This window comes from Meles meles, chromosome 20 (genome assembly GCF_922984935.1).
Source record: "Meles meles chromosome 20, mMelMel3.1 paternal haplotype, whole genome shotgun sequence".
Taxonomy (NCBI): Eukaryota; Metazoa; Chordata; class Mammalia; order Carnivora; family Mustelidae; genus Meles; species Meles meles.
Window position 1 is genome coordinate 56,201,355 of NC_060085.1, and position 12,896 is coordinate 56,214,250.

Below are 12,896 nucleotides of genomic sequence, written 5' to 3' on the forward strand. Positions count from 1 at the left end.
AAACAGGTGCTCACAGTAGCCCAATGGTAGGGAAAACCCAATGTCCATAAACAAATGAATGGTTAGGAGAAAGTGGAACATCCATATAATAGAATATTATTCAGCCACAAAAAGGAAATTGTGAGATGTGCCATAATGTGCGACCCTTGAAAACATTATGCTCAGTGAAAGAAGCCAGACACAAAAGGTCACATATGATAGGATTTATAAGATGTCCAGAAGAGGCAAATCAAAAGAAACAAAAACATATTGGTGGTTGCTAGGGCTAGGGTAGGGGAAAACAGAAAGGGATGGCTGGATGGGCATAGGGTTTTCTTTCGGGGTGATGAAAAGTTTGTGGAACTTGAGACAAGTGATGCAAGCATCACTGTAAATGCACTGACTGCCACTAAATTGGATATACCCCAATTTAAAAAAGGAGGCACTGTTGAATATTAAAATGTGGATGAACCTTGAAGACATAATGGTGAGGGAAAGAAGCCAGATACAAAAGGCCACATGCTGCAGGATCCCATTTATACGAACTATCTGGAACAGGTAAATGCAAAGAAGCAAAAAGCATGTTAGTGGTTGCCGGGAACTGTAGGGAAGGGGAAATGGGGAGGGCAAATGGGGAGCGTCTGCTTAACAAACATGGGGTTTGCTTTCAGGGTGATGAAAAAGCCCTGGAACTAGATTGTGGAGATGGCTGCACAGCATTATGAATATAGTTCATGCCATTCAATTACACACTTGAAGCTGGTTAAAATGAGAAATTTTATGTGATGTAGATTTTTTCATATTAAAAAAAAAATAAGTACCTCAGAGTATTTCTAAGGCAACAGTGCTGAGCACAGTGAATAACGTTTGTTTTAAATGTGATGAGTCCACGCATAGGAAGAAAGGCTTTGAGGGAGGTTTGATGGGAGAATCAGAGGTTGTGGGAAGACATCCGGGAGATTCTGACAATGGAGGGAATGACACTCAAATGAAATGAGTGCTGGGATGGTTCTGGGGTCTGATGTGGCCAAAGAACAAACCAGTCGGGGCTGGCCGCTTGCACCTCAGGGGTAGACAAACCATTTCTACTTGAGAGCTTTGGCCAGCAATCTCCATGAGCCCGGAATTAACTGCTGAGTCCAGAAAATGTCTTCCAAACATTTTCTCTGCTTACAAGGGATCTAACAGGTACATGCGTGCTTTGGCCACTGGAACACAGTAACACAGAATTTCTCCAAGATCACTGGGACCAACTTCCTCTGCTTATAGTGAAGGCAAGTGAGGCCCAGAGAGATGAAGTGACCTGGCAGGGACACCAAGAAGAACTGGGCCTGGACTCCAGCCTCTTGGGACTTTCGAAGATGAAAGGCATTGGAGGACAGGATGTGGTCACTGGCAGCATATGGGTCAAGCATACCAGTAGCAGGGTCTGCAGGTTTGGGGTGGTCCCATCCGAGGGGACCTCGGGATCCTGGGACAGGGAAGAGAATGAGGGCTGTGCTCTAGGCCACCCACTGTGGTCCTGCTGATAGCAACAGAATTCACCTAGTTTCTTGAGCTCAGGGAGATGATTCTATTCAAGGCAATGAAGAATCAGGAAAGGGGGAAGGGAGAGCCCATGACTCCCAGTAAGCAGCAGTTACCCTGGAAGGACTTTGCTGTGTTCAATATCACAGGCCTCCCTGGAAGCAGGGCCAAGAGGAGTGTGATGAATGGATTCATTTACGGTCAGAGAAACAATAGGATGCCTTTGACAAGGCACTTAAATTCTGAATTCCCAGTTCAGCTGAAGAAGAGGCCAAATGAAGTGAGGGCGGGGGGCGGTGGGGGGGGGGCTACTGGAGGGCAGGCTTGGCTTGGCCGCTTATTGGACAGTTCAGAGAGCTCCCTCTCTTCCAAAGGTATGGGACACTGAATACCCTGTGGTTTTATTATTAAACAAGGCCATCTTCCTTCCCCCCATCTCCTGCTCTCTGCTCCACAAAAGAATCCTGGGAGGCATGACAATTGTGCCAGAAGGAAGGACCTAAATAGAGGTGAAGTGGCCCTGAATCAAGGCCTGGCTCTGCCACCAAATTCCTTTTGTGACACTGATGTGAGTGACACCATCCATTCCTACAAGAAAGGGACAGGGATGTCCGGTTTAGTGGCTCCTCTTTTTGATGTCTCGTCCTGCAAAACCTGGAATCAGCCTCAGAGCCTTGCTGTCAAATGGGCTGGGGATCCGGTCCAGCCTCACTGTCTGTTGGGGAGTGGGCATCAGGACCCCTGCAAGGAACACAGGAGTCCAAGGCGACTTCTTGATGCATTGCTTCCCACCCAGACATTCTCCAAAGGGAGCCCTCTCTGACCAGAACAAAAAATGCCTAATATACTGAAGAACATATCACCAGGCTTCTCTGGTCAGTTGAAAAGCCAAAGTAAACACTCAGGCTTATTCAAACCCGGGGCTTTTCTGGGGCTGAGTTGCTGGGGAGAAGGGGCAGCATCAAATAAAAGGATACTACACAAAGGAGGACCCATCATAGAAGGCGTAATGGAACTTGATGATCTTCTTGGATACCTTCCACTCCTGAGAATGCTGGACAAAGTGATGGTGGTGGTAGGCGGGAGGCTGGTGGAGGGTGGAAGCGGAGGTCTGAGCACCTGAAGGGTGAGGGTGGTGGGAGCTCGGGGTCTGAGCATCCCCTTTCAGGGCTGACATTAGATGAGGAAGCACCTTTGCCCTGTAGTTGCGAAAGATCAGGGGGCAGGAGAAAGTCCTCCCTTTCCACGAGGCCCTTTCTGCTTCTCTGCAGGGAAGGAGACCAACATATCTTCTAGCCACTTGGCTCTTACTCACCAGGGACACTCTCTCTACAGCCCCTGCCCAGTTCCCAAGACTCCCATCCCATTTCCCTGTCCCCAGAGCACCTCTGCCTGCCCCATTCCCCCTTGTCCTTAAGAGCAGGAGTTTTAGGTAGAACTGAGAAATTGTCCTCTCAAACTAGTCTCTGCCTGACTTCTACCTTCAGCAATAGGGTAAGGACCCATGGAGAGGGACCCGAGTACAGAAGGGGGACCTGGTAGGGGACCTGGAGGTGCTGCACACTCCCCACTCCTGAGGTTATAAAAGAGCTTCCTTCCAGAATATCACAACAAGGGGCAAGCTGGGTGGTTTCCCTCCGCCCGTGTTCTGTAGCTGCATTAATGGCCCAGGGGAGCCCAAGACATATGCCTTAAATGGGGCTGGGTTTTAAATCGTTTATGACCCATGGTCTGAGTCTTTGGAGAAATATAGACTAACTTGCTAAGACTCGTGGGACCCAGAATCATAGGTATCATTAATCACCCATGTCAATGTTTTTTTTTTCCCCCCTCTGAAAGGGTTTTTGCTGCTGCTATTGTTATAGGAAAACATCTGACAAATTATGTTAAGAAATAAATGTTCAGGGCACAAAGCCTTCAAAGTGTAAGGAGCCCTGAAAATTGTGAGGAGGCAAAGATCAATGCCCTGGTGTCAGGTCCACCAAACTGTGGGACCTCTGGCAATGGCTTACCTACCCATCTGCTTGGGCTGCCTCAGTTTCCTCATCTGCAAAATGGGCATACCTCCTCTTTCTCATCAGGTTGTAGTAAGGACTGAAAAGGACTGTGTGGGGGAAGAGACTGGGGATGGGAGAGTGTGTGAGGGACAGCCGTGACCCCTGACACTGTCGTTGGGGGCACTGGGTAGCTAGCACTTCCTGGCACTGCTCTGGCCCTTCTGTGAATTCCCCTTCATGCACACACAGGTAGCTGGTGGCCATACCCAACTCTCACATCTGCCCTCAACCACTGAGGTGCTCACATATGGCGACACATCTCCTGCAGCTTCTCCCGGACCTCAGGGCAGGGGTCGCTGAACTCCATGCTGTCAGAGGCAGACGTTCCGGCTCCTCGTTGAAAGGACAACACGGTTATGTCTTCTAAGTTCTTTGGTTTACCTGTTACTGGAGAGGAAGAGGTTAGAGAGGGGGTTTTAGGGAGTGGTGTCTTAAGACGTCATGCTCAGATGGGGATGTGGTGGCAGGGAGAGCAGGAGAGCAGTATCTTCTGATGGTCAAAGTAACTGGGGGCGTCATTCATGGTTTCCAGGGACAGGAATCCCTGGCAGGTCACTTGTAACACAGAGACACTGCTCTGCAAGTCAACTAAGCATGCATAAGGAGCAAATGTGTGCAGAGTGATGAGCCCAGAGTGATGTTTCCCCAGGACGGCCTGTGCACATGACTGCCATGGGGGGCTGAAGTGATTCTCTTCTGACACTTCTGATTAAAGACGGAAGGTCTCAGGGGCACCTGGGTGGCTCAATCGGTTGTGTCTGACTCTTGATTTTTGGCTCAGGTCATGATCTCAGGGTTATAAAATCGAGCCCCCCATCAAGCTCCAGCTGCGTGTAGAGCCTGCTTGAGATTCTCTCGCAAGGCACCTGGGTGGTATAGTCAGTTAAGCATCTGACTCTTGCTTTTTGCTGAGGTCACGATCTCAGGATTGTGGGATTGAGCCCCATGTGGAGTCCTACATGGAGCCCCTCGTGGAGCCCTGCATCAGGCTCTGCGCTCAGTGGGAAGTCTGCTTCTTTCCCTCTGCCTATCACCTACCCCACTACACACACACACACACACACACTCTCTCTCTCTCTCAAAAAACAAACAAACAAACAAACAAAAAAAAACAGAATGTCTCAACTCCATCTCAATCAACTGTAACACTTCTCTGATGTTGGCTAACCTCAGGCCCTCAATGAAGGGTAGTGTATATCAACTGCGACTTGGACTGAAATTATTTTTTTTAACATATTGTGGTTAAATACACCTCACAAAAATTTACCATCCTTACCATTCTTACTGTGGACAGTCCTGTGGTATTAAATACATTCACACTATTGTACACCCATTGTCACCATCCATCTCTATAAATTCTTTTTCATCTTATAAAATTAAAACTCTTACCCATTAAACAATAATTCCCCATTCTTCACTCCCCCCGCCTCTGCCAACTACCACTCTACTTTCTGTGTCTATGAGTCTGATTATTCTAAGTACCTCATGTAAGTAGAGTCATTTAGTACTTGTCTTTTTGTGACTGGCTTATTTCACTTAGCATAATGTCCTCAAGGCTCCTCCATATTATAGCACGTGTCAGAATTTCCTTCCTTCTTAATGCTGAGCAATATGCCACTGTGTGGATAGACCACATTTTCTTTACCCATTCATCCACTGACGGACACTTGGGTTGCTTCCATGGTTTAGCTATTGTGAGTAATGCTGCTATGAACATGGGTATGCACTTATTTCTTTGAGACCCTGCTTTCAATTCTTTTGAGCATATACCCAAAAGAAGAATTACCAGATTATATGATAATTCCATTTTTAATCCTTTGAGGAAATACTATACAGTTTTTCATAGCAGTGACACCATTTTGCATTCCCACCAGCAGTGTACAAGTGTTCCAGTATCTCCATATCCTCCCCAACTCTTGTTTTGAGGTGCTTCATTTTTGTTGTTTTTATATAGTAGACATCCTACTGGGGATGAGGGAATATCTCAAAGGAGTTTTTTTATTTGCATTTCTCTAATGATGAGTGATACTGAACATTTTTTCGTATTCTTATTGACCATGTGTATATCTCCCTTGGAAAAAATTCCCTTCAAATCCTATGCCCATTTTTGAGTCAGATTGTTTGTCTTTTCTGCTGTTGAGTTTTTAGAAGTTCTCTATATAGTCTGAATTATAATTATCAGATATACGATTTACAAATATTTTCTCCCATTCTGCCTTTTTACTCTATGGATAGTGTTTCAATGTACAAAATTTAACATTTTTCACAAAGTCCAATTTGTCTATATTTTAATTTTTTAAATTTTTATTTATTTTTTAAATTTCTTTTCAGTGTTCCAGAATTCATTGTTTATGCACCACATCCAGTGCTCCATGCAATACGTGCCCTCCACAATTTGTCTATTTTTCTTTTGTTGCTGTACCATATCCAAGAAATCATTGCCAAGTCCACTGTCATGAAATTTTGCCTATATTTTCTTCTAAGAATTTTATTGTTGTAGGTTTTATATTTAGTACCTTCTTTCATTTTGAGTTAATTTTCAGATATGGTATTGGTACGAATCCAACTTCATTCATTTGCAAGTGGAAATCCAGTTTTCTCAGGCTATTTGTTGAAAAGACTGAATGCCCCATTAAATAGTCTTAGCATCCTTGTCAAAACTGATCATATATACAAAGATTTATTCCTGGGGTCTCTCTTCTATTCTGTTGGTGTATACATCTGTCTTTACATCAATACCATGCCATTTTGATTACTGTATCTTTGTAGTAAGTAATGAAATCAGGAAATGTGAGTCTTCCAATTTTTTCTTGTTTTTAAAGATTATTTTGGTTCTTCAGGGGTCCCTTGAGATTCTATATGAATTTTAAGTTGAATTTTCCTATTTCTGTAAAAAACATCATTGGGATTTTGATAGGAATTGCTTTGAATCTGTAGATCACTCTGGATAGTATTAAGATTTTAACAATTTTAACTCTTCCAATTCATAAACATAGCATATGTTCCCATTTATTTGTTTCTTCTTTAATTACTCCCAGCAATGCTTTGTAGTTTTCATTGTACAAGTCTTTCATTTCCTTGGTTAATTCCTAAATATTTTGCTCTTTTTTCTGCTATTGGAATTGTTTTGTAATTTCCTTTTCAGAGTGTTCATTGTTTGCATATGGAAATGAACAGATTTATGTGTTATATCCTGCTACTTTGATGAATTCATTTATTCTAACAGGTTTTATTGTGTGGAATCTTCATGGTTTTCTGTATAAAAGATCATATTATCTGCAAACAGATAATTTAAATTCTTCCTTTCTAAGTTGAATGTTGAATGTCTTTTATTCCTTTTTCTTGTCAATCTTGCTTTGGCTAGGACTTCCAGTTCAGTATTGAATAGAAAGGAGTGAAAGTGGTATCTTTGCCTTGTTTCTGATCTTAAAAGAAAAGCTTTCAGTCTTCCACTACTGAGTATGATGTTTATGTCTTTATGTTTTTTGTATATGACTTTTACCATGTGAAGGCAGTTTACTTCTATTTACTTCACTTTTTTTTAAATCATGAAAGCGTGTTGAATTGTCAAATGATTTTTCTGCATCAATTGAGATGATCATGTGGTTTTTTTCCCCTTCATTCTGTGACTGAGTTTTGTGTGTTGAACCACCCTTGCATTCCAAGAATAAATCCTGCTTGGTGTCATGGTGTATAATTCCTAATGTGCTGTTGAACTCTGTTGTTAGTGTTTTGTTGAACATTTTTGATTCAATGTTCATAAAGGATATTGTCTGTGGTTTTCTTTTGTTGTAATGCCTTTGTCTGATGCTGCCTTCACAGAATGAGTTGGGAAGTGTTCCCTCTTCTTTTTTTTGAAAAGTTTGAGAATGATTGTAATTAGTTCTTAAAATCTTTGGTAGAATTTGCCACTAAAGCTGTCAAATCTAGGGCTTTTCTTTGTTGGAAGTCTTTTTTTTTTTTTTTTTTAAGATTTATTTACTTACCTTAGAGAGAATGTGACTTGGGGGGAGTGGCAGAGAGGGAGGGAGACAAGCAGACTCCTGGCCGAGTAGGGAGCTCAATGTGGGGCTCAACCACAGGACCCTGAGATCATGACCTGAGCTGAAACCAAGAATCAGATGCTCAACTGACTGAGCCATCCAGGTGCCCCTTTGTTGGAGATTTTTGATTATTGATTTACTCTCTTTAGTATCTATAGGTCTATCAAAATTTTCTACTTCTTCCTGATTTAGTTTGGGTAGGTTTTGTGTTTTTATAAATATGTCCATTTCATGCAAGTTATCCAGTTTGTTGGTGTACAGTTGTTCATTGTATGCTATCATAATCCTTTTTTTGGTAGAATCAGCGGTAGAGTACCCACTTTCAATTCATTTTAGTAATCTGAGTCTTATCTCTTTTTTTCCTTAGTTGATCTAGCTAAAAGTTTATCAATCATGTTGATCTTTTCAAAGAATCAACTTTTTATTTCAGTGGCTTTTTAATTCTCTCATTTCTCTCTGTTCTAATCTTTATTCTTTCCTTTTCTAGCTTTGGTTTTAATATTTCTTTTTCTAGTTCCTTAAGTTGTAAATTTAGGTTTTTTAATATGATATTTTTCTTATCTTTAAATGTAATCATTTGTGACTATAAATTCTCCCCCTTAGTACTACTTTTGCTGCATCCTGTAAGTTTTGGTTTATGATGCTCATATTTTCATTCATCTCTAAATATTTTCTAACTGCTCTTGTTTCTTCTTTAATGTGTTAGTTGTTTAAGAATTTATTTACAGGGCACCTGGGTGGCTCAGTTGGTTAAGAATCTGACTCTTGATTTTGGCTCAGGTCATGATCCCAGGGTCATGAGATTGAGCCCCATGTCAGGCTCTGCACTCAGTGCAAGTCAACTTGAATTTCCCTCTCCCACCTCCTTTCCCCTGCTCTCTCTCTTTCTCTAAAAATAAATAAAATATTTAAAGAATGCATTATTTACTTTCCACAATATTGTGATTTTTTTTCTAGTTTTCCTTCTGTTATTGTTTTCTTTTTTTTTTAAGATTTTATTTATTCATTTGACAGACAGAGATCACAAGTAGGCAGAGAGGCAGGCAGAGAGAGATGGAGAAGCAGGCTCCCTGCTGAGCAGAGAGCCCGATGTGGGACTCGATCCCAGGACCCTGGGATCATGACCTGAGCCGAAGGCAGAGGCTTTAACCCACTGAGCCACCCAGGCGCCCTGTTATTGCTTTCTAACTTCTTCCTACTCTGATCAGAAAAGATACTTTGTGTGCTATCTTTTTTAATTGATTGAGACAATCTGTGGCCTAACATATGGCCTCTTCTGAAAAATGTCTCATGTGCACTTGAGAAGAATGTGTATTGTTTTTGTTGTTTTCTAATTGATTTATTGTGTTATTTAAGTCCTTTATTTCCTTATTTATCTTCTGTCTGGTTGTTTTTCCATTATTGTGAGAAGGGTACTGAAATTTCCAAACATTATTGTAGAACTGTCTTTAATCTGTCAGTTTTTGCTTCAGATAGTGTTATGGTCTATCATTAGGTGCACAAACATTTATATTATCTCTTTGTTGTATTGAAACTTTTATTAACACAGAGTGTCCTTTGTCTCCTGTAAACATTTTTTATTTAAAGTTTTTTGTCTGATACTAATATTGCTATCCCTGCTCTCTTTGGTTACTCTTTGCATAGAATATCTTTTTCCATCCTTTCTTTTTTTTCCTTTTTAAGAAATTTTAATTCAATTAGCCAACATATAGAACATCATTACTTTCAGATTTTTTCCCATTCTTTCACCTTCAACCTGTTTGAATCTTTGGATCTCAAGTGACTTTCTTATAGATAGCATATTGTTGGATCATGTGTTCTTACCCATTCTGCCAATCTCTGTCTTTTGATTGGAGAGTTTAATCCATTCACACTTAAAGTAATTGAAGATGAAGGATTTCTGTTATTGTAGTTTTTGTTTACTATATGCCTTATGGCTTTTGTCCCTCATATCTTCCAATACTGTTTCCTTTATATTGATTGTCATAAAAGGTTTAAATTCCTTTCTCATTTGCTTTTTGGTATATTCTATGGCTATTTTTTTGTGGTTACATTGGAGATACCATGGGAAATTACATTTAACATCCTAAAGTTCTAAAACTAACACACAAAAAAACTCTCCTCCTTTACAGATTCATCCTCAACCCTTTCAGCCATCACAAGATTACAGCTTTATATATTATGTGCACCAAAACATAAAATAACAATGCTATTAAATGTATGTCTTTTAAATTACATAGTAAATAAGATTTGTACTTATCAACCAGAGTTACAGTAATACTAACTTTTACACTAATAATTTTTCTTTAAATGTATATCTCTTAAATCATGTAAAAAACAAAAAGTACAGTTAAAAACCAGTTACAATAATACTAGCTTTTATAATTGCCCATATCTTTACTTTTATTGAGATCTTTATTTCCCCATACAAGTTCAAGGTACTGTCTAGTGTCCTTTTATTTCACTTTGTGGAACTCCCTTGAGCACTTCTTGAAGGGTAGGTCTAACAATCATGAACTCCATTGGGTTTTGACAATCTGGGAAAATTTTAATAGTTCCCTCACTTTTGAAGGACAGTTTTGCCGAACATAGGATTCTTGGCTGACAGGTTTTCGGGTTGTTTTTTTTTTTTTTTTCCCTTTTAACACTCTGAATATACATGCCCAGAAGCCACATGCCTTGTGGCTTCCAAAGTTTCTGATGAGAAATCTGCTGATAATGTTGTTGAGAATTCCCTGGATGTAATGATTTGCTTTTCTCTTGCTTTCCAGGTTCTCTGTTATTGTCTTTCAAAAGTTATAATGTGTCTTGGTGTGGGTCTCTTTGAGTTCATGTTGCTTGGAGTCTGTCAAGCTTCTCTGATGTTTATATTTACATCTTTCTCAAGTTTGGGAAGTTTTCAGCCAATACTTCCTTAAATATTCTCACTGTCCCTTTCTCTCTTCTTCTGAGACTCCCACAATGCACAGGTATTCTCCTCGATGGTGTCCCACAGGTAACCTCAGGCTCCATTCATTTTTAAAAAAACATTTTCTTTCTGTACTTCAGATGCAGTAATTTCAACAGTTCTATCTTCAACTTTGCTTATTCTTTCTTCTGCCTGCTCAAATCTGTGGGTGGCAACGTTTTGTGCCTATTGCACTTATTTTCACAGTTAACCCCTTATGGCAAGTATTAGTTGGTATAAGGATACGGTGACAAGATATTGTGGAGGTGGTCTTCCATGACTGAAATTCCAGGGGTATCTGCTGAGCTCCACATGTTTCTGAGTCTCTGCTGCCCACCCAACTGGAGCCACATGCTCTCCCTTGATATATGCAGGCTTAACTTCATGAATGAAAACTGGTTCCAAGCCAAAGCCTCTCCTCAGGCTCCAGCTGAGCCCTGAGCACCTCAGAATGAAGTCTTCTCACTGCCAGCAAGCCTTGGGGTTTCTGGCTGGTGCTTGAATACCATCTCTGATATCTGTACCATGATTGGTTTCTGGTCCCTTCCCCCAATCCTCCTTCCACCAAAGACCAGAGGCCCAGCTAGCAGCTGGCTGACCTCCTGGAACATCATCTAGTCTGACCATTCATGTCTGGCTTGGCCCTAGGTGCCCTGAGTTCTTGAGGATGACAGCCTTTTGCTCCAGCCAGGAACCAGTTCTTCTTCATAATGTTGGACTACTTTCCAGACACAGATGCTATCCCCTCAGGGAGTAGGCTCAACTCTTGAAGCCTGTCTGCTCCAAGTGTGCCTGGCCCTAGAACTGCAAAGGGGGCAGTTGGTAAGGTATCATAGCACATGTGAGTGAACAGATAGCAGAGATCCAAAATTCAAAGTGGTCTAAAGCCAGAATAATTCTACAATATGTCCAAACTGGGAAAGTAATTTTTAGAGTGAAAATGGGCATCACTGATTGTTATGTCAAGAAAATAAGCATAAATTGGGACATTCCTGGGGAAGATATGTCACATGGTTACTTATAAACTATTAGGAAAAGTTAACCATCCATTCTAGCATGCATGTGTGAGATGAAGTTCTGAACACATCAAGAACCTATAAGAAATGCAGCACTGTGAACACACATCTAGTGAGAACAATGCAATATCATGATGTCAAATCACGTCTTGTAGGGTAGCAGAGGAAAACAGCCAGACAGACATAGAGACAAACAGAAAGCATCACCCTCAAGGTCATTAGAAAGAAAAATCATGAAATCTCTGTGTATCTTGAAGATAACTTTGTTTTCTCTCAAAGGGATTGTGTTTAATTATGGCCAGTTCAGGAGTGGATATAATAAAACCAGGAGCGCATAAAGTAGGATGTTAGAAATGATGCTGTGGATTACTGAACCACAGTGAGAGAAAGTACATCAACAGGGGTAAAGGAACTGGGGAAACAGGACAGCTGAATCTACTTCAAGCAAGGAAGCTGAAAAAGTCAGCTCCATTTGGGAGGGTATTGTCTTAGAGTCCACATGTGTACCCCCAGGATTTAGAACAGTGAATGACAACTAGCAATTGTTCACTAAACATTTGTTCACTAACTGAAAGGATATAGGATCAGCTTGATATGGAGATGAGGCCTGGCAGAAGGCAAATCACACAGCCATGGAGATGGGGTCAGAAGTAATATCCAAACTTCTCAACTTCCAGCCTTACCTCCAGTGTCTGCGGGAATCAAATGGACAGTCTTTGAACATTCCCACCTTATGTTGATCCTCTCACCACCTCTTTGCAAATACATCCCTCCCTTGCCTACTCCATTCCTCCATCTGCCATCACAGCTGGTTGGGTAAGGTGGTGGGGAGATAACCAGAAGTTCCATGAGACCCTGCCCTGCCCTCTCCAGCTCCAACTTCTTTCTCCTCTGAGCTTCTGGCTGCATGGTTGCTGTTATACTGTTTGATCTCATCTGCCACCTGCTCTTTCTCTTAAGCCTTTCTTTCTGTTTTGTGTCTTCCTCAGTGGAAACAGCCAGGCCCTCTCTCTTTCTCCTCTTCCTGCATGAACTGGCCCAATTGGAACATTCTGTTAGGTCTGGTATTCAAATGCCTCTCTTCAGATACTGGTTGCCCAGCCTACTGTGTGAGCAGGAACAACACAGATCTCTCTCTGAGGGGATGAGTTTGGGATACCGAAGGTGTGGAAGATGTGGGTTTGATAGGGATGTTGTCCCAGGTGAATCAGGGACATGTTTAAATGATGTGATATGAATCACACCACCAGGAATGGAGGGCATGTAAACATTCAAATGATGAGACTGCATTGCGGAGTGACTGGGTTAGATGTGTCGAATTTCATGA

The 12,896-nt window shown here is 41.4% G+C and overlaps 1 protein-coding gene across 1 annotated transcript in view; it reads right to left on the bottom strand.

The window, feature by feature from the left end:
* The window catches only part of C20H3orf20 (chromosome 20 C3orf20 homolog), an 84,571-nt gene that overhangs the window by 63,136 nt on the left and 8,539 nt on the right, over positions 1 to 12,896 (bottom strand). Inside the window, exons 4-6 of the mRNA XM_045991858.1 lie at positions 12,253 to 12,261; positions 3,809 to 3,950; positions 2,484 to 2,771 (exon numbers count right to left, since the gene is read on the bottom strand). Coding sequence (XP_045847814.1) covers positions 2,484 to 2,771; positions 3,809 to 3,950; positions 12,253 to 12,261 — 439 coding nt within the window. The remainder of the gene's footprint in view (positions 1 to 2,483; positions 2,772 to 3,808; positions 3,951 to 12,252; positions 12,262 to 12,896) is intronic.